The sequence below is a fragment of the Tachysurus fulvidraco genome, chromosome 6, assembly GCF_022655615.1.
Source record: "Tachysurus fulvidraco isolate hzauxx_2018 chromosome 6, HZAU_PFXX_2.0, whole genome shotgun sequence".
In the NCBI taxonomy this organism is placed as follows: domain Eukaryota; kingdom Metazoa; phylum Chordata; class Actinopteri; order Siluriformes; family Bagridae; genus Tachysurus; species Tachysurus fulvidraco.
The window spans coordinates 18,278,718-18,299,741 of record NC_062523.1 but is presented as its reverse complement, the minus strand read 5'-3'; the positions used below and the strand labels follow the sequence as shown (position 1 = coordinate 18,299,741).

At 37.6% G+C, this 21,024-nt stretch overlaps 3 protein-coding genes across 3 annotated transcripts; 1 reads left to right on the top strand and 2 right to left on the bottom strand.

Annotated features, from left to right (window-relative positions):
- Positions 1 to 9,970: 9,970 nt before the first annotated feature.
- Positions 9,971 to 15,294, bottom strand: mab21l3 (mab-21-like 3). Its single transcript, XM_027164620.2, has 7 exons — positions 15,247 to 15,294; positions 14,790 to 14,930; positions 14,620 to 14,691; positions 14,129 to 14,420; positions 13,387 to 13,568; positions 10,885 to 11,079; positions 9,971 to 10,443 (listed from the first exon to the last, which is right to left on the bottom strand). Exons 1-7 carry the CDS (start codon positions 15,292 to 15,294, stop codon positions 10,210 to 10,212), a joined length of 1,164 nt encoding a protein of 387 aa, XP_027020421.1. The 3' UTR covers positions 9,971 to 10,209.
- A 1,605-nt stretch (positions 15,295 to 16,899) lies between these two features.
- Positions 16,900 to 19,668, top strand: dnajc28 (DnaJ (Hsp40) homolog, subfamily C, member 28). Its single transcript, XM_027164619.2, has 2 exons — positions 16,900 to 17,038; positions 18,347 to 19,668. The coding sequence occupies exon 2, from the start codon at positions 18,351 to 18,353 to the stop codon at positions 19,473 to 19,475; it is 1,125 nt and encodes a 374-aa protein (XP_027020420.2). The 5' UTR covers positions 16,900 to 17,038; positions 18,347 to 18,350; the 3' UTR covers positions 19,476 to 19,668.
- On the bottom strand, positions 19,549 to 20,807 carry LOC113654453 (potassium voltage-gated channel subfamily E member 1). The gene is made up of 2 exons (XM_027164623.2): positions 20,411 to 20,807; positions 19,549 to 20,279 (listed from the first exon to the last, which is right to left on the bottom strand). Exon 2 carries the CDS (start codon positions 20,266 to 20,268, stop codon positions 19,879 to 19,881), a length of 390 nt encoding a protein of 129 aa, XP_027020424.1. The 5' UTR covers positions 20,269 to 20,279; positions 20,411 to 20,807; the 3' UTR covers positions 19,549 to 19,878.
- Positions 20,808 to 21,024: the final 217 nt, after the last annotated feature.

The following is a 21,024-nucleotide window of genomic DNA, read 5'->3' as shown; positions in this document are numbered from 1 at the left end:
GTGGCATGTTGCAGACACAGCCCTGAGATAACAGCCTGGAAAGAGAATGGCCCTTTAGAGTGGCTACTTGGGGAAAAAAAAACTTTTTTGCTTTTTGTAACAAAATGTTCTGTTGGAGAGAGACTTTTGTTTTGTAATGCACTTCAATAATGTGTCAAACACCACAGAACAGTATTAAAGTGACAAGGAAAGCGACTACAGGTCAGCATTGTGGTGGTATAACTAACTCAGCATATTTTATAAAATAAGATATGATATAATCTATAATTATCTGGGAAAATGTAAGTAAATAGTTTTTGTATTCCAGTATTGATGCAGTAGAAAATGTTGAATAAGAAGAAATGAAAGGAAAAGCCACATGGTGTCTTTGTAAGGTGTTAGGCCACAATTTGACAAAACAGCTGACAGAAAGAAAGCCAACAATGTTCCAATGACACAAATTCTACAAGTCTCTGAACCATGAAACTCCTTTCTTCCAAAATACATTCCCTCTGTTGGTGTTTTCATTATGTTGGCTTGAGATGTGAAGGCCATAGCATACCATTTACCTCATTTTCATTCTCATCAAAAATTATATGATCACTCATATCTTATGGATGGGGACATTGTCATAGTGAAAGAGACCACTCCCATCACGATAGAAACGTTCATCACAGGATAAACGTGATCAGTCTGAATAACATTATACATGCAGTTCCCTTAGACTTTGAAGGGATTAGTTGGTCCAAACCATACCAAATTCATCCACAGCTTAACTGATCAACCATTTGTGGTTTGTATCATTGTGGTTATTTCTCTGCTTGTTTCTTTGTTTGGTTGGTTTGTTGCTTGTTGTTTTTTATTATTTAATAATTTTCCATGTGTCTGTTTGTAGTTGTAGTTGTAACTGGTATCTGCTAGTGTTCATTAGGTCAGATAAGCCCAGGCCAGGCATGTGGCAGAGTATGACGAGGATAAGCAGCTTTACACGTTTTATCTACAACTGAAACAAGGCAGAGCGTTAACTTTCCCATTCTTAAATGGATTCCACATACAGTTTGAAGTGACTGTGTATGATGTGAACCCATTATTATTTTTGATGAAGTGCTATGTGTAATCACTGTGGTTAATTCAATTATATATGATATCAGCTGATAAGCTTTTTAGTTGAAAGTAGTTTAGGCTCTATGGTCCATTGCATATCTACATAATCTTGACTAAGGCTTGACTAAGACTTGACATACAACAAATTAGTACTAAAGCCCTAGGGTTTCTGTGCATCACCTGAAGTTATAGTGTTTGTACCCTAAAAACAAAGCAAACTAAAATCCATCTTTTCCTAGTGTTTAATTTTTTATTCTCTCCCTTGCTCTTCTTTCTCCTGTGTTTATTTATGACCTTTGTGAATCTGAGGCCATCCATTGCCTCCTGTATCGGTTCTCTCTCAGTTCTGTTCTTTATTATAACTTTTACACATCAGCATCTGTCAGTCAATACTTCATCTTTGACTCACTCTTTTTGTGTAGCATGCCAGCTCATTCAGTTTCCCATTTTCTCCTGCTCTTATTCCTTATACTACGTCCTCTTGATACTGTCAGTAGATTGTCCTCTGCCTGACATCTCAGTTAGAACATGGTTGAACTAAATCTGGAGGACAATAAAAGACTTCACTGCAGGAAATTACACATCTCTCTCCCGATTTTCTAAGCATTCACATTTGTAGTGACATCAATCATTTACATAGCAGTCAAAATTCTGCTGCAGATGTCTGGAAGAAATGACTGAAGACTAAATTGGAAAGCTTCAGATGAAAGATGAAAATCTTAGTTGATACAGTATGTGTATGGCAATGAATAGCAAAAAAAAAATCTTATGTATTGAACCCTTGAGCTGTGAGGTGACAGCTCTACCTACTACACCACCATGGCACATTTATTATTATTATTATTATTATTATTATTATTATTATTATTATTATTATTATTATTATTATTATTATTATTATTGGTCCAGCGGTAGGATCCCATGCTCTCATTGTTGCAGATCGGATTCGTTGCCCAGGCAGAGAGCAAACTCAGCCACTAAGAGTTAACTCTTAGTGCCGGTCCCAAGCCCAGATAAAATAGGATGGCTGCATCAGGAAGGGCATCCGGCATAAAACCTGTGCCAAATCTAATATGCTAAAAGAATATGCAAATCTAATTTAAAAGAAAGGGAGGAAAGCGAGATGGCACAGATAAGACAGCAGGAACAAATATAAATTATGGCATATTAAGAAAAGATTGATTTTCATTTGAAATATCCAGTAAGACTTAAAATATTCATAACATAATACTTTGTTTGTTCTTCTATAAATTAGAGTAAGAAAATTTGAGTAAGAGTCAAGAATGAAAGATGATCAGTGTTTGACTGGGTTTTAATGTCCTTGAATAGAAAAAAGCACAGGCACAGGCACATCTTGTACTTTAGAAGTTTTACAGACCAGAACAGAATTGATATGAACTGCTCTGAAAAGTTTCTTTTTTTTACTTTTTGTCTTTTTAAAATAATCTTTGAATGTCTACACTGTTGTGTAGCAGGATGTAATTCAGGGGTTGCGCTAAATTGCTTTTTTCAAAACCTGAAATAAAAAGAAACGAACAAAGGGAGTAAGATGGGGGGCCTGTCCACGAAAATGTTCCCTGAACCATGTGCGTAACTAGGCAGTCACTATCCACTTCACTACTTCCATCTGCTATTCCAAGCACACCACACCATCAGTCTGTCAAGTCACTGAATGATCCAAGATTACATTAAAGAGTCAATCAAAGAGAGAGAGAGAGAGAGAGAGAGAGAGAGAGAGAGAGAGAGAGAGAGAGAGAGAGAGAGAGAGAGATTGCCTACCCTAGGCCTGGCACCTGATATAAAGGGCAGCTTGTTTTTGTGCACTCAATACATTGACACATACACAAATAGAGAGTGAGTGAGAGAGAGAGAGAGAGAGAGAGAGAGAGAGAGAGAGAGAGAGAGAGAGAGAGAGAGAGAGAGAGAGAGAGAGAGAGAGAGAACTGATATAAACACAGGCTAAGTTAGCCTGTTTAAATGGTCCCCAATGTAAAATCTACTCATACTTTAAAGATTAGAAGGTCAGTTCTTTCCAACAGAGAATGAAAAGCCAACTTATAATTGTACAGGGAGGGGGTTAAGCTCCTTTAGGAAAGTGAGCGTGACAAAAAAAAGTCATGTTTCAATCACATATTCACATATGAATATAGTGACATACATCTTTATAAACACTGCACTGCACTAGAGAAAGTGGAGATGTCAAATCCCTAAATGCTTTTATATTTTGTCAGACTACCACGCTAAGCATACTTAATGAGAAAGTAAGCTATCAGCAGTGTTCAAGCTCATGAATCTCTATAATCTTTGGTATAGGCTACTGGTGAGTGGGGAAGAGAAATTTAAAAGATGGTAGCCATTACTCTGAGCCTGCTTTACTGTTGCCAGGCAACATGTACCTTAACCCACAGACCCAGCATTTGACAGTTAGGGTACATTCACAAGGATTTGTTATTTTAATAATCTCTCTGATGATTTGGGCAGCCAGTAGTCAATTTATTCCTGGCAGTCACAAAGCATGCTCACAGCCTGCCAGCTCTGTATTTACAACGACTTAATTTGCGTTAAACACCTACAGAATGGATGTGGCCACAAGAGAGCTCAGTTCTTTTTTTATTTAAATGTAAATTACAAAAATAAAATATGGTGCTAAAAGCTTAAATGATTAGTCTGTATTATATAATATCATGCGGAAGAAGAAAAGGGATGATGTAATAATAAAATTATAAGCATTTTACATTTCATGTATCTATGGTAATATCACTTTGTTTAGATAAATGATCATTCGAAGTGGGGGCAAGAGGGTTTTGGCATGGACATTCTCACTACAAATTGTGGAGCTAGCTTTTGAAAGTAAGCTTTTAAATGTAATCAGTGCAAAGTGAGGTAATGTCTGTGTATTAGGACAACTAATAAGAAATCAGGTCTACATTGTTTAAGATTGCATTTGCTTATAAATTATATTTTAAATTCTGGGTGAACAATAGCACATAGTTTGCTGTTATTGCTTAGTGTATTGCTAGTATAATTTTTTAGGATTTGTTTGTTACAGAAGAAGGTAATCAAATTGGAAAGGGGAATGGACAAAATATGAAACAGTAAGAATAGTGAACCTGAATTATGCCAGACTTTTGAGACTACCTATGATGGATTCTCCTAGGAAAATACATAAATCATGATTTACTTTTACGTAGGTGTGGGAGGTAGTCTAGTGGCTAAGGTGTTGGACTACTGTTCGGAAGGTTGTTGAATCCCAGGTCCACCAAACTGCCACCACTGGGCCACTGACAAGACCCTTAACCCTTGTCAGTTGTATGAAAATGAAATAAAATGTAAGTTGCTCTTGACAAGCACTTGGTGCCTGCCAAATGCTATAAATGTAATTTACATGGGTGGAATAATCAGGGGAGTTTATGACATTGATAAGGCCTTGATTGATTGAGTCATTCATTCATCTGCATTAAGCTCTTCATCCTGGTCAGGGTTGTCATGGATCCAGAGCCTCTGTCAGGAACACTGGGCATGAGGCAGGAATAAACACCTGTCCCTCACAAGGGCAATCTAAGGAAACGAATGACCCTACTATCAGGACTGTTTTTCAGGTGTAAGTATTAGATGGAATCTAGGCTATTGCTTTTATACTTTTTTCTTTTTTTTTTTTCCAGTTATCTTTTGTCAGTTCATGTAGGGCTCAAAAATAATGTTAGCAGACAGAGCTGCACAGTTTAGTGGTGATTATACTTACTGTATACTGTGATGTGCAGCTGTCTTTGTTATTCTAACCTGTAATGAGTACCAAAGAAGGTAAATGCCAGTAAGACACACCATCAAATGTCTAGAAGTCTAAAAATCAAATGACAAAAAGTCAATTTTGTAGATAAGTCCTTCCAACACAGCTGTAAATATGATCACACTAAAATGTATTCCTAGATAAAAACTAGGTTTTTATCAATTTTCTCATTTCAACTCCAATTTTGCAGCAACAAATATGTATAGTGACTGTAAAAACTACACTGTACGGTGTACATGGTAAGGTTAAAATTGTCACAACAACATCTGGCTACTCATTCACTCATATGTGGTTCACTTCCTCTCACTGCATTTATTGCCAAACATCATCTTATCTTACTCCACTGTGTATACACCTCTACAGCTGCCAGGCCTCTAATTAAAGAGCAAAAATAGCTCCTTATATCCTCAATTTAGTAGAACAGTAAATATTTTAAGCTCGCATGGCTGAGCAGATTAGAAGGTTATGGTTCTATATAAGGTGGGTTGGCTAAAGCAGAGAGTGAAGTGCCTGGGTGTTATCAAGCCTATTCTATTTTAATTTAAAAAGCTCACATTGAAATTAAAAAGCTTCTATACAATAGAAGTTAGTTTATATTCTTTCTTGGGGATTTGAATAACTGAAGGTCTACAGAGTAAATGTAAATGCACTTACTTATAATATCTTTAGCTGTGCAGTCCTCGTGCCATGTTCATCTACAACTCTGCTCTAATTTCCTGTTTATGATGCTGGCATTTGGATCATATGCTTATTGAATTCCATAAAATTAAGTAAAATAACCCCAAATCCAGGAATCTACTGATCTATTGATCTCTAAAAGAGATAATGTAAGTCGCTTGGGATAAGGGTGTCTGCCAAATGCTGTAAATGTAAAATGTAAAATCTATTGATCTCTCCACTCAAAGACTTTGCGCTAACATAATAATTATATTTTTGCTGATTTAGAAGAATGTGTTCCATGAAGACTAAAGTTCTAAATACTTCCTTTGCTCCTATTTACACTTTTTTCCTTAAAGTTCCAGGTCATGAAAAGAGCTAGTAGACTTAATGTGCTTGAGAAAAAAATCAGCCTCAATATTTGCTTAGAAACTTTATCTGTCATACAGAACTGTCTTAAATGTAGCTCTAGTATCATTATCAGTGCCAGTTGAAAGCCTAAAATATATTTTGCTGCCATACACAGAATTCATATATCCTAGTTGTTACTGTTTTAAGCTCATATGTTGTGTGGCACATTTCTGCAATTGTTTCTAAAGAAAACCATTTCTAGTCATCCGGTCTTCTTTCCAGGTTTTGGCTACTAAGTCTGCATTTATAGTCCATGTTATCAGGACTTTAAGAGTATTATTAGGTCAGATATAATCCACATCCACCCCATTCCTTAAAATCTGCTATTAATCACTGCCTCCCCCTCTCATTTGATTAATATTAGCCTAACTGCTAACATTATTCCTTCTGAACTGTTATAAAATGCTGCCTCTCAGCTACAGTCACAATTTCTAACAGTTACTGTAAATTATTTCAAGTTGTTTTTCAACTGTTCCTTAGTACAGAGACCGCATGCTTTAGGGTAGTTTATGACCTCCACTTTGTGCTTTGGTGCCATAAATGTTTTTTGTTCTTTATTTATGTTGGCTGTTGATAAATTCCATAACAGACTTTTGATTAAGTCCATAACTTTAGCCTGCCTCTCAGCTCACTTCCTGTCTAACGGACAGACACTTCTTTATAATTTACATGCTTCCTTTCTTTCAGTTTATTAAACAGCACATTCTCGTTCTTTGCTACAACAGTGATATTGGTCTTTTGTTCAAGTTCCTAAACATTTTAAATAAATTTACTGCCTTTGTTTTTATGAGTTTAATAACCATATTAAAAGATGTAAAAGACATAAACATTTATAGTTAGTTCAGTTTTGACCTGTAGTACCATTCCTTTGCTTAACCAACTGTTTGTCTGTAATCTCTGCTTCATCTTCTGTGTAATTAATACCCACCTAACCTCTAACACTGTTGCTGCTTCTGATCTAATCCACTGAATTGTCTAGGGTTAATCAAGGTTAATTCAGAATTCTTATTTAATCTATAGTGAAATATGCAACTAACAGCAGGATATATGGCAATAAACAAATCGGCATCCATGCTAGGCTAAAGGTCAACTCTAGCCATTTATCATCCATATTCCTCTCATTGTCTGCACCCTTGACAATAAACTGGACTTCTTCAAAAGCAACAGTAATCTCAGGACTGCAGTGTCTTTGTTCTTACAGAAACATGGCTCAGTGATAGTATTCTGGACACAGCCATGTCTTGAGCTACTACTTTTTTAGTCTTGGAGCTACTGTTTTTAGAGCTACTGTTTATTACTGGTGGAGTTTACTATAAAGTGCTGACCATGCTACTATTACCATTAGGACCATGTTCCCACCATGCTCATTGTTGTGGTGTACATTCCATCTGGCACTAAGCCAAAGAAAATGCTACGTGATTTTTACATGGATACCAGTGGCCTAAAGACAGCATACCCAGAGAGATTTTTTGTTACACAAACTGGAAATCAGTGTTATCAAAATTCCACCAGCATGTTGATTTCATGACTTGTGGAACAAAGACTGTAGACCTTGTTTACACTAACATTCACAGTGCTTACCTAGCTAGAACCTGCCCCATCTCAGCCTCTGAAGCCACATCTGTGTTATGCAAATCCCAGCATACAGACAATCATGCCACAGACTGGAACATGTTCAGAGAATATGAGGAAAGTTAAGATTACTATCGTACCTGGTTTGTGAATATATTAGGTCAAAGTAGGTCAAAAAGAAGAGATTTCAATTAGAAAAAGAATTTCTGATCTCAGTGAGCTGTATATTTTTCTGAATCAACTATTCAGAGGGTTACTTCACCATTTAAATCATTTGCCCAAATAGAAGGACAAGGGGTCAAAAAAGTGCTGTGGTGTACATTATGACCATGGGAACATATATATCAACAGTTAGTGGGTGAGATAAGACAGGGACACGTGATGGAAAGAAGATGATGGTGAGGAAGATAGGAGATGACAGTTATAAATAGAAACACTAAGGACATACACCATATATGGTAAGGCATTCAGGCCATCACAGTCTACATGCAAAGCTACGCCACTTAACTGTGATGCATTGAAAAGTCTCTACACATGGTACAAAGCCCAGAACAACATGCCAACATGGAAAACCACCTCAACTCCACCCACCCAAGTACTTTGTCTGTCTGTCCAAAATGAACCCATGGAAAGCTGCTGGCTCTAACAGCATACCTGGCCAGGTGCAGTGATGACTGCTTAACTCATGAAATTTTTACAATGTCTATTATGGCATCTGCAAGTTGAACAGCACATCCAAGCAACTGTCCATGGCTAATCATAAAACACAGTCTTGCCACCACACTGGATGGACCCATTTCAGTACACCTATACGACTTCTTAACAGAGGACACTGTATTTGCTACCATCCACCTTTCTCACCTGGACAAAAAAAGACAATTAACTAAGGATGTTCATAAACCTCTGGTCATCATTCAACATGATCATCCAACAAAAGCCACCTGTGCTCACCAGGGCTGTGCCCTTAGTCCACTGTTAGACCTTGCTGACTGCTGACTGTGCTGAAAAATACAGTTCAAAACACATCATCATGTTTGCTGATGACACTACAGCTGTGGCCCTCATCTGCAACACAGATGAGTCAGCATACAGGGAGGTGATGAATCAGCCCACAAAATGGTGTAGTGACATCGTGATGTCTCAATGTTGATAAGACTAAAGAGATGTCTGTGGTCTTCAGGATGCCTGAACAACTCACCACTGAACATCAATTGAACTGTGGGGAAAGTAAAAAGCGTCTTATTTTTGTGTCTTCTACTACTGTCTACTTTTCCTTGGCTGTCAGTCTCCATATCCTGCAGAGGCTGAAAAAGAGTTAAATTCCCCACACCCATACAATCTTCTGGATTGTGACACCCTTATCCAGAGCAACTTCTATTTCATCAATTTACACAACTGAGGGTTAAAAGCCTTGCTCAGATGCCCAGCAGTAGGAAATGGGATTGAAACTCACAACCTTCTGATCAGTAGTCTAACACCTTAGCCACTAAGCTACAACATCCCCTATACTTTTTACCCTCCTTCCATCTGTCTGAAAGTACAGGAGCATTCGCATCAACACCAACAGACTCCACAACAGTTTCCTTCCTGAGGCAGGCAGATTACGCAACACCCTGCTGTCTCCCAAAGCTCACCCTGCCCAGTCAAACACATAACACAGTATGGCTCAATGCCACTGCACACACACACTGTACAAAGCTGCATCAGACACCTTATGGAACATTATACTTACTGGAGTTATGTATATACATACTGCAGCTACACTAGCTAATAGTTTACAGTTTACAGCCCATGTCCTGTCTATTTTTTGTCCTGTTCTGTATTCTGGCACTCAATGTCCTGTGTATTTGCTCTTTATATAGCTTGTCATTATGTGTTGCACCATGGTCATGAAGAAACCACATTTCATTCCAACACATACAAGATATATACAGGAATGATATTTTATTCATTAGTACCTCAGTGGTAAAGACAGTGGACCACTGCTCTGAAGGTTGTGTGCTCAAATCCCAAAAGTACCAAACTGCCACTGCTGTGCCCTTGAGCAAGACCCCTAACCTGGCACTGCTCAGTAGTAAAAACAAGAAAAAAGTCAATTACTTTAAATAAAGGCATCTGCCAAATGCAAAAAAAAGTTAAGAATCAAAACCACTTGGTTTGATTATGAGCATGTTAGGAATAATTGTTCAACAGAGACATTATTAGGACATTACATAGGAACTCTTTGAGTTATGAAAGAAATTTATATTAGGTCTTATTATATAACATCACATATCTTTTTCCCTTACTAGTGAATGGAAAGTAGAAATGCCATGAAAGAAAAAACATATTTAAAATTCATTAAATATCATTTAACATGTGCACTGCTCAAATATTTACTGCATCATTGTGCTGAGTTTCTCTCTTGTTTTTAGAATTGTCCAGTAACTTTGACAAAAACACATACATTGTATTCAACAGTAACATGAAATTAGTCTTTTTTATTTAGTTTAACATAACAGTTAGAACAGTTCAACAGTGTAATTGAACATCTAATATCTACATAATTTAGTTGTGCTAAAATCTCTCTCTAACTCTACGATTATATGTTTCATCATTACAATAGTCATCACTTCATTTCTATGTATTTCTATTATGTGCCAAGATATTCATTATACATGACACAAACAAAAGAATGCAAGATTAATGAAAAACAACTCCTAATTAATATAGGTGCTTGGATTGTTGAGGAACTCGGAGATCTTCTTGGACATATCATCTAGTTCGTTTGTGTTGGTGTACTTCAGGAGGTTGTAGGCACACACAAAGTAGTGTCTGAGGTAACGTTGCGACACACATTTATGCAGCTTCTGCACCAGTCGCAGCACACACTCTCGTAAGTTGCACCAATCCCTGGTGCTCGGATACTTCTCACATGTCCAGAACAGCAGAGTCTAAAGCAGAAACAGAAAAAATCAGGGAACACACACACGTTTAGAACTACAAAAAATGCTAAATTGATGTGACAAGCTGAAAACTATATATATATATATATATATATATATATATATATATATATATATATATATATATATATATATATATATATATATATATATATGTGGTTCTTTGTACATTTCCCACTTATATATTTTAGCTATATATATAAATGTAAAATGTACAATTTAGACTCAAACAGACAGAAATTTCTTATTAAATTATTATAACAGTGTTAATAAGAGCTAGAGGAGCCTCTAGTGGAGATCACATTGGTACTGTCTGAGCATGAGTTTCATGATTGCAATACTTTTTCAGTACGAAGCTCGAATGCCGATTAAGAAGGTACTGTAGGTTGCACACGGCTGAGCTGAAGGGAGAAATAATACAGATAATACTTGTAAATGGTGGGTAGTGATGACAGGTTTGCTCCCTGGACACCAAACGTCCTCCTTCAGCTGACGCACAACCCTGTAACACTTCCTCCGACAGCCACCGTCCTCATCTATGCCAGCCAGCAGCACCTGCTCTGCCCGTGAGAACGACAGCAGCCAGTGGTAATTAGAAGTAGCCATGAGGTTGAAACCAAAAGACTGCAAAGAATGCAAAGAAAATGTGCTTAAATGTGAATAACCATGCCACTTTTACATTTTAAATGATAATATTTAATTATGTTTCACTTTCTGCCTGTTTAATTGAGCTCTCATCATGGACAGCATGATTTTGTAAACTTAAAGCTAACATACAGTATATAATAGAACATTAGAAAAAGCTAGGAAAATAGCTGTTAGTAAAATCACATTGTGTTCATGCATTCCTGTGAGCCTGAAAAGAGAAAACAAAGTAGTAATTCAATGTTGGAACTGTCAAGTAAGATGTAGCATGAGTTCTCAGAATATGTACTATAGTATATCATCAAGGATAAGTCATATATCATCCTGTCAAATGCCTGGACACAAAAGACAACCCAGTTCCTATCAGTGACAGTGATATAGGTGAAACAGAAAAGATATAAAGATTGTGAGAACATGAAGAATTCCCCCAAATGCAAAGCCATGTTCTGCTATGTGGCATTCCCAGTAGTAAAGGCAAGCAAATGAATGAATGAATGAATGAATGAATGAATAAATAAATAAATAAATAAATAAATAAATAAATAAATAAATAAATAAATAAATAAATCAGTAGTTCTGAAACACTAATAGGGATTGAAGTAGAGCAGAGGTGGATCTCCATAATGAGTTGTCTTATTTCTTGAAGAACCCCCAGAATATTTTAGTTGTTTGCTAAGATGCACTGATAACCAAACATCTTTTCTGGACAGGTCTGTTTTTGGTTATGCGATTTTACTTCTTTAAAAAATGTAAAACTTATTTAAAAATCTTACCTATCATTAATTTGGAAACATATTTCGAGACTTATCCAGTTACAGTTACAGTTATCCAGTATAAAAAAATGCTGTATGATTACAGGTGAATCTCAATAAATTAGAATGTCGTGGAAAAGTATTCCACTCAATTGGGAAATTCGTGTATTATATACATTCAGTACCGAGAGAACCACTGCTTTGAGAGGCTTGTCAAGCAAAATCGATTCTAGAATTTGCATGACTTTACATGGAACGGACTGAGGCTCGGGTGAAGTCATCAAGAACTACCACACACAGACGTGTCAGGGAATTTGGCTACAGTTGCTGTATTGCTCTTGTTTAGCCGCTCCTGATCCACAGACAATGTCAGAGGCATCTTAGCTTGGCTAAGAATAAGAAGAACTGGACTGTTAGCCAGTGGTCCAAAGTCCTCTTTACAGATAAGAGCAAGTTTTGTATTTCATGGTCCTACAGTAGAGTCTGCAGGAAGGTCAGAGAAGCTCATAGCCAATGTTGCTTGAAGTCCAGTGTTAAGTTTCCACAGTCTGTGATGATTTGGGATGCAATATCATCTGCTGGTGTTGGTCCACTGTGTTTTGAAAACCGAAGTCACTGCACCCGTGTACCAAGAAATTTTAGAGCACTTCATGCTTCTTTTTGCTGACCAGCTTTTAAAAGATGCTGATTTCATTTTCCAGCAGGATTTGGCACCTGTTCACATAGCCAAAAGCACCAAAAGTTGATTAAATGACCATGGTGTGGGTGTGCTTGACTGGCCAGCAAACTCACAAGACCTGAACCCCAGAGAGAATCTCTCTCCCTACCCCCCACCCCCACCCCTACCATGTATTGAATAGATATACAGTAATGCTCTGATGCTAATATTGTTTGATTATACTGTTTGTAGATATACCACAGTGACACCCATGTGTGCTATCCAAGGTTTAGTCCCCCTTTGCTGATATAATAACCTTTACACTTCTGTGAAGGATTTCTTTTGTCTGGATACTGGAGTGTAGCAGTGGGAATTTACTCATTCATCCACAAAAGCATTAGTGGGATTAGGCACAGATATTTGGCAAGGGAGTCTGAGGCTCAGTCAGGAGTCCAGTTCATTCCAAAGGTGTTCAGCAGGGTTGAGGTCATGGCGCTGTGCAGATCACCTGTATTTTTATATTTTGGTCCCCTTAGTTCCAGTGAAGGGAAATGTCTAATGCTACAGCATTTTAAGACATCCTAAACAATTGTGTGCTTCCAACTTTGAGGCAACAGTTTGAAGAAAAAACACATTTTGGTGTGAGATGGTTACATACAGTACTTCTGCCCATGCAGAGTATTTCAAGTAATAATAGTGGTCTTCACTTACTAGTATTAATACTAATATTCATTATATATATTGTTATATAATTATATACAGTATATATATGTCATTTGTATATGTAATTAATAAAGGACCTGAATCACAGAAACAGAAACCATGGACATACATAGTGGATATTTTTTTCTGAATGTATAACATACACTTTCTCACCTTAATACAGCGAGTGCACTCTGTGGAAGGCCAACGCTGTAGTAAACGAGGCCAGCGAGCTCTCCTGGGCCAGCAGTTCATTACCTCCACTGTGGGCACTAGCTCCACTTCTATCTGTACTTCTGATGTCTCCACTGCCACCCGTACCACTGGGCCCAGTGACTCCTGTATGCTCAATTTCTCTATCATAGCCAGAGGACAGGAGGACCCAACATAAAACCACAGTATTATTGTATGAAGTCATGGTGTGTTGTGGAGAGATGATAGTAGATTGGTGTAACAAAATAATGAGCATCCAAATGTGTGTGAGTACTGAATGTTTGTCCCCCAACCTCTCTCTCTGTTGTGTGTGCGCTTGAGGCCAGCGTAGGCGATGCTAATCATGAAAGCACAGACCTTGAATGGTCTCTCTACTATAGATTTGATCTTTACTATAGATTTTATTCTTGATAGTCCAGAATTAGCAGCACAGACTAACTGAGCATCCAGAAACCGCTATTATATATCAGCTACTATATATGCTGCAAATAAAAACAAAGCCACTCTTGATGTTATGAATTTATCATTTAAACTTTGCCTTATTATTTTTTTTTTTTACTTTTCCTCTTCTTCATTTTCATGTTTCTAGTGCACAACAATAGACAAACCTCATAGTTCCTAGCTGGATTTTGAAGATCTGTTTTTTATTTTGCTTCCAGAATGTATAATTTCATGAGATAAATCATTAAAAAAATAAGCTCACCTGACAGCCCACAGGTCTTAATAGCTGCCTCTAGCTGCTCCTTAAAGGCACTCACTACTTTGGAGGGAACAAGATCACCTTCGATCTCCACACTGTCATCATGCCAATCCTGAATAGGGCTAGTGAAGCTTTCTAGTTCCAGCCACTGGTGCAGCTTCTCTGGTTCTCGAACCGGTGAAAGAAGCTGTGAACCACTCAGTGTGTAATATCGCCACTTACGTGCCCGTCTTTCCTTATAACCTGTAAGACCTCTTACTGGCACAGAAATGAGGAACAGAGTGGGAGTCAGCACCTGCGGATACAAACAAGTAGAACGGAGAACCTTGTATGTGATTTTACTTAATTTTGAGATTTTCACTTCATCTCAATTTACTTCATAAATGGTCTTTGAAGCACATGTAAATTTTGTAATCACATAACTCATATATAAAGTTTGAATTTCTCTGTAAAGGATAGATAGTGATTACTAGCATGTACTTCAGTACTTTTACCTGAATGGCAGGATTGAAAGGTCCCCTTCCCTGAAGTAGTGCAGCCCATTTTGATGCTAGAGCAGGCTGATCCTGGAGACAACACAAACAAGGTACCGTACTGACTTTCATTAGAATTAATTCATAATTAATTATAGCAAATTGCATTACACGGATAAAACAACAATTACTTTGAAGCTGTTATTGTGAAGTCCTGTGTGAGCAATGGAATGGAAGCGCATATCCTTTGAGCTGATCTCAGCAGTTAGGTCTTTGATTATTTTTTGCACCTCCTCCACAGATTTAGAGACCTGCCGGTGTCTGAGATCCACCTGTAGAGAATGCATTAATATCAACACTTTGTCACAAATAGATTCGATCATAACTTCCTAATCTCAAAATCAAATGCAAGTTCATAAATTGTAGCAAATTGTTTATATATATATATATATATATATATATATATATATATATATATATATATATATATATATATATATAAACAATTATAATCAATTAAAACAAATAATAATCAATTATGCCTATTTAGACATGTGCAACAATTTATAACAAAAGCAAATTACAATCCTATATAGTACACAATTTAATTCTATAAATCACTGCAAATCCACTTATTATTTATATGACCTGATTCTGTAAATAATGCTCCAGATCCTCCTCAGTAAAGTTCGTCATTCCACAATCCTATTATGCCGTGGCTTCTTCTATGCTTTTATATCGTCTTTGTGCTTCTGAGCTTCTGAGAGATCTGGGTCTCTGTGTGCACAATTTTTCGTGTGCAGTCTAAGCTATGTAACATGGATGGAACTGATGGAAAAGCACTATAACAGATTGATCTCTGCATTGATCTTGGTCAGATGGTAAAATGGTCCCATGGTCCTCTGGGCAGCCAAATAAACACTGATCCACTCACACAGGCTACATTAGACTGATAAATAGCACAGACAAATAATCTACATGTGTTAGAGGTAAATTTCTGCTACAAATCTGCAACAAAATCCCTTCTTCTCATTTTGAATAGTGTCACCCATATGAGGATGAGTTTCCCCTTTGAGTCTGGTTCCACTCAAGGTTTCTTCCTTTACCATCTAAGGGAGTTTTTCCTCACCACAGTCACCTGAGTCACCGCAGACTTGCTCATTGGGGATAAATACATGATTTAATATATCTTATATTAATCTTGAATTTATGTATTTTATTAATCATTATATTATTCTTTATATTAACCTTTTGTTCTATGTTTATGTTCTGTAAAGCTGCTTTGAGACAATGTCAATTGTTTAAAGCGCTATACAAATAAACTTGAATTGAATTGAATCAAATAAATAAAGAGAGAAGATGACTTTTATATGTAAGAAAATTCTAAAGGTATCAGTATTATCTGAGAAATTCTTTTAAAGTAAAGCATTATTTAGGACCCACTGAGCTACTAATGACCTGAATATGCTTCAGCCCTACATTTCTTTCTACTAAGACCATTTCACAAAAACGTGTGCGTGAGATGTACAATACAGTGTCTGCTTGACTTGTGTACAAAGTCAAAAGTGTGTGCATCCTGACTTTAAAGCATTAATTGTAATTCTTTCAGTTTTGATACAGATTTTTAGTTGCATTCTACAAGGGTTCACATTCACATAAACATTTAAACAGTAGCTCTGTTCTTAATACTGCATTGTCATTATAACACATTTACTGAATCCAAACGCTCTTCAACAGTTTTCTATTCTGAATACAACTGTTTGACAGAACTATAAAGCAGGGAAGGTGAGGGTTAAATCCAAGGGCTCTGATTAGACAGGAAATCTATCAGATCCCTGTAAAACCCTAGGATTTATCCATAAAAATGCCTGTGGAAGGAAGCTCATAGCACTAACCTGTCAGATGGCCTACTATTAATCCTAGCACAACTATTGTATTGATATTTCTGCAGTCAGCACTATGATGTTTGAATAATCTTAATTACCTTAATATGTTGTCATGAATAACAATATTAGAGCCATTATATTTATGATCTACATAGCCTAAAACTATCCTCTATACTTAAAAATTCAATGTTATTGGTCATTGTTAGTATATGCCTTAAATAGCATAAAATAATGAACTGCACTCCTAATCTAACCCCTAGATTACTATCCTTGGAGGCTGATATATCTGTGATTAAAATGATTTAAAGACTTTGAGCAAATAACCACTGCAGGTTCAATGTGGTGTTTGGCGCCATCTTGTGGTTTGTTTATCACACTGCAGTCACTATATTTCTGACCATTGTAACTGAATATTATTACACTACAAATCCCAGCAAGCATTTCTCCTTCACGCACGACAACAAACCGCTGTGTTCTGGGCACAAGACCGTTTAGACTTGTTCTCCGGTGGAAATGGGAGGATTTTTGTTTTTGTTTTTTTAGAATAAATTGAGGTATGACACGTCACCTCTTTTTAGCTTTAATGCTATCGTGCTCTAAATTTATGACCATATTAGCTTTTACGACAAGCGCACAAACTGAACTAAATCTGATGGCGTGCATCAGTCGCTTTCTGAGTATAGTTTAAAAATAACCTGATATAAAATTTTGCTTTCACCGTGGACGCTTAATGTACGTTTTAATTAGTAATGTAAAATCAAAGTCACCTTAAAATAAATAAACAAACAAATAAATAAATAAGTCGCACAGAAGTGACGTATATCCTCGTCGCCTTCCATCATTCATAAACATAAACATGACCATAAACAAAGCGGTTTTCTTGACTGAGACGCAAAGAAGTGGTGATTTTACACCGCTTGTAAAAGTACTGTCTAATATAAAATGTCTGTAGTTTTATAATCCCTCTCCTTTGTGTTCCCTTATAGAAACGTATTTTCTGCGAGTTTTAGTGTCCATAAACATGAGAGTCCACATGAGACAAATCCTCCTTAACATAATACAAAGAAAAGAATAAGGGACAAATGGAGGGAGAGCACTGAGGCTCTGAGACCATCAACATTTGTTCTCAGAAAGAGCTGTTTAAAGGTGTCAAGCTGTTAGTGAGATGGAGCCCCACTTCCTCTTTACAGTAGACTTCACAAATTGCCAATGAAGGATTGTTTCTTGACAAGTTATGTTACTTACTAAACATATGCGGCAGGTTTGGTGTCAATGCATAAAGCTCCCGTAGACTCCAATATCTAACAACAATAGTAATGATGATAACACACAGTAGAAAACAGAACTGTCTGAAGTGCATGGCAGTATTTTGTGATATATACAGAATCTCCTTTAGTCACAGTAGTTGTAGAAGGTGTACGGCTTCGTTTGACGCAACCGTCAATCATTTAGTGGTAAACATTTGCATTCAAACTAAGTTATGATAAAACTATCAGCTTGTGAAACTAGCCCGCTGTACCGTCTATAAAATTGTCTACGATCTATGTATGTCTGTGTGCTTGGTGTAATATATATGATTCTTCAAGGACTACAGGTTTTTATATAGTTATTGGGGTTGTTGCTTATTCTTAAACCCCATACAGCTTCTCCCTCTCTGATAGGGAATCACTGTTATTGGGTTATAGAAAATTTTAGGGTTTCTACAGAGGAAGAAACAAAACAATATCATATTAGAGACTTTGTCTTCTTCATACTTAAGGGTGTTGTTCTGTGCACTCAACATTTTACTGGAAATGCTTAGAGATTACATTTGTTGTTTGTTAAGGCCATTTTCTGATGTTTGCATGTGTTCTCCTTTTCAGCACAATGAGCTACTCTGCATTACTGCGACTGTACACTGGAAACAGACTCCTGTTTGTCTACAGTGGTGTCAGTCTTCGCCTGCTTAGCTCCAGACCTCGATCTGTCCGTAGCTTAAGAGAAAGCCTGCGCCTCCTGCAGCTGCCTGAGGATGAGGTCAGCAGCCATGCCGCAGTCAAAGAAGCCTACTTGTGCATGGCCAAACTGTATCACCCTGACTCTGGAGCCCCTACCGCTGATGCTTCTTTATTCTCCCACATAGAAGAGGCTTACAGAGTTGTACTAGCTCACTTATCACGGCAAAAATCTACATCTCAGAACACTCAAGAAGAGGAAGAGGAGGAAAAGGTTAAAGGTCATACACCACAACACAGACAATACCTCAGCTATGAAGGCATGGGCTCTGGAACACCCAGCCAGCGTGAACGACAATATCGGCAGTTCCGGATGGACAGAGCTACAGATCAGGTGTTGGAGTACCGCTACAAAGCCATGGAGAAAGCAGCAGCAGAAGAAGGAGCCATGGTTCAGAGGGATATGCGTCTGCGAAGCAAGAAGATCCAGATAACACAGGCTATGGAGAGGCTGGTTGAGGATCTCATCCAGGAGTCTATGGCACGCGGTGATTTCCGCAACCTCGGCGGCGCCGGCAAACCACTCAACAAATTCGAGCACAACCCCTATGCAGACCCCATGACCCACAACCTCAACCGCATCCTCATTGATAATGGCTACCAACCTGAATGGATCGTGGCACAGAAGGAGATTAGAGAGACAATTGAGAAGATGCGCAAGAGACTACAGAATGTCCGGGCCAGACTTGGAGACCCAATGAAACACACTGAACAGATCCAGTGGAAAGAACACTGTGCCTCTTTCTCTGACGAACTGGCTAAACTCAACAAGAAAGTAGACGATTTCAACTTGATCGTACCTCTGATGAGTTTGCAGATGGTTCATTTTAATATGAAAAGAGAGTTGGATAAAGCACTGAAAACTGATCAACAGCATAGAAAGGAGAAGGAGCTAGAGAAAGAGAGGAAGCGTATAGAAGAGAGCGAGAATGCAGCAACCTCTCAGCAGAACAGTAAGCAAGGTCTTATTACATGGATGCAGAGTCTGCTCAAATGAAAGGATGTCTGAATAATGCTGTATTTCAAAATACTGCTGTAAACAGCATCAAGTTGAGGAGATTACACAAGTCTTTAGAATGATTTACATTTTATTTGACTGTTTTAAAAGAAAATATAATCAGCTCAGTTCTCATGATGACACTCATTGTGACACATCAGCATCATGTAAATAAAAAGCATATTTAAAGTTATACATAGTCTTCTGTCCTTTTAAGGTAAGTATTCTATTTCAGATACAAAAGGTCAGGATGTGATTATTGGGAATTTTTAGAAAGCTATAATCTAATCTTTTGACAAATTTAAGTTATCAGTCTTAGTTATCAGTCTAAAAGCAATATGTTTGAACTCAGCAGTCATCATCAGTTACCCCAAATCACTTGCCGTCCTAGTTTCTTGCCTCTTCATCCTGGCAGGTTCTCCAGGGCTGCAGGGTTTACAATAACCACAGACTCCTTTTTGAGAGCCTGTCTTATGGTTGCTGACGGAGCCAGAACCTTCACCCAGTCTCTGGCTATATACTGGTGGTATGGATCCTGCGAGTTCTCCAGCTTTTTCGAGCGGATGTAGCTGAACATGATGCCGAAGGTAAAAAAGCTGAAGAGCCCAACCATCAGTAAAATGTAGATGAATCCTTGGCTCTGAACTTTAACTGGCACTGTGCTGAAAGGCTCGGCTGTCTGGTGAGCAGCAGGAGGGAGAGGCTTTGCTGGGAAGTCCCAGGTTTCATTAAGATAGTGCTGAAGCAAGGAGAGCAGGATAGACTGCACATCTGAACGATTTTGTGCTAGCATATTTTCTTTTGCTAGGCAGAAAAAAGAAAAGAAGTCAACATTGTGTTTCATTAATGTCAGGAAAATCACCAAATCTGAAGATTTTTATATTGCCTTGATTAAAAAAAAAAATCATACAGAAAACTACAGAAAAAAGACATACCGTTGAGTCTCCAGTGGCTTGATTCCTAAAATGATTTGATGAAGTGCAACCTGTGGTGTACAGTCCCTCCCTGGATCTTATCTCATAAATTATAGGCACACTGAGACTATTAGAGACTCTGGACCCACCCACATATATGAAACACACACACACAATCTCCCTCAAGTCATCAGCACATTTAATGAGTCTGAAAAGAGTGAAGGTCAGCAAGGGCAACGTTCTCATATCATCACTACATGCTCTTCAAATATGCTTTATATTCCCAAGCCATGAAATGATTTGAATGACCTCTAATAAGTAGGTGTAGGGGGAAAAAGTATAACATTGGTTTAACTAATATAGTTACTTGACACACACCAGATGTAACTAGAAGTAGTAACCTGTCCTAGGGTCTATTTTCTATGTAATAAATATATAATAAAGAAATAACGTCATGAAAAAAAAAGCGTGAGTGAGATCAGACAGAAAACACTGTGTACAGACATCCGTATGACCTTGAGGTTTAATAGCACTACAGCACAGGAGGGAACAATGCTGCACATTGAAATAGGCATCGGTGATGACATGCGAGGTCTTTTTGAGCCTCATGGATTCTATTTCTAGAGTAATCCGTG

Excerpts from the sequence above, each read along its gene's own strand:
- mab21l3 (XM_027164620.2), bottom strand. The coding sequence starts at position 15,294 with ATGACGAACTTTACTGAGGAGGATCTGGAGCATTATTTACAGAATCAG. Across the intron at positions 14,931-15,246 it reads AGCATTATTTACAGAATCAG|GTGGATCTCAGACACCGGCA; the intron begins GTCATATAAATA and ends CATTCTCTACAG. Across the intron at positions 11,080-13,386 it reads AGTGCACTCGCTGTATTAAG|TCTTTTGGTTTCAACCTCAT; the intron begins GTGAGAAAGTGT and ends CATTCTTTGCAG.
- dnajc28 (XM_027164619.2), top strand. The coding sequence starts at position 18,351 with ATGAGCTACTCTGCATTACTGCGACTGTACACTGGAAACAGACTCCTG.
- LOC113654453 (XM_027164623.2), bottom strand. The coding sequence starts at position 20,268 with ATGCTAGCACAAAATCGTTCAGATGTGCAGTCTATCCTGCTCTCCTTG.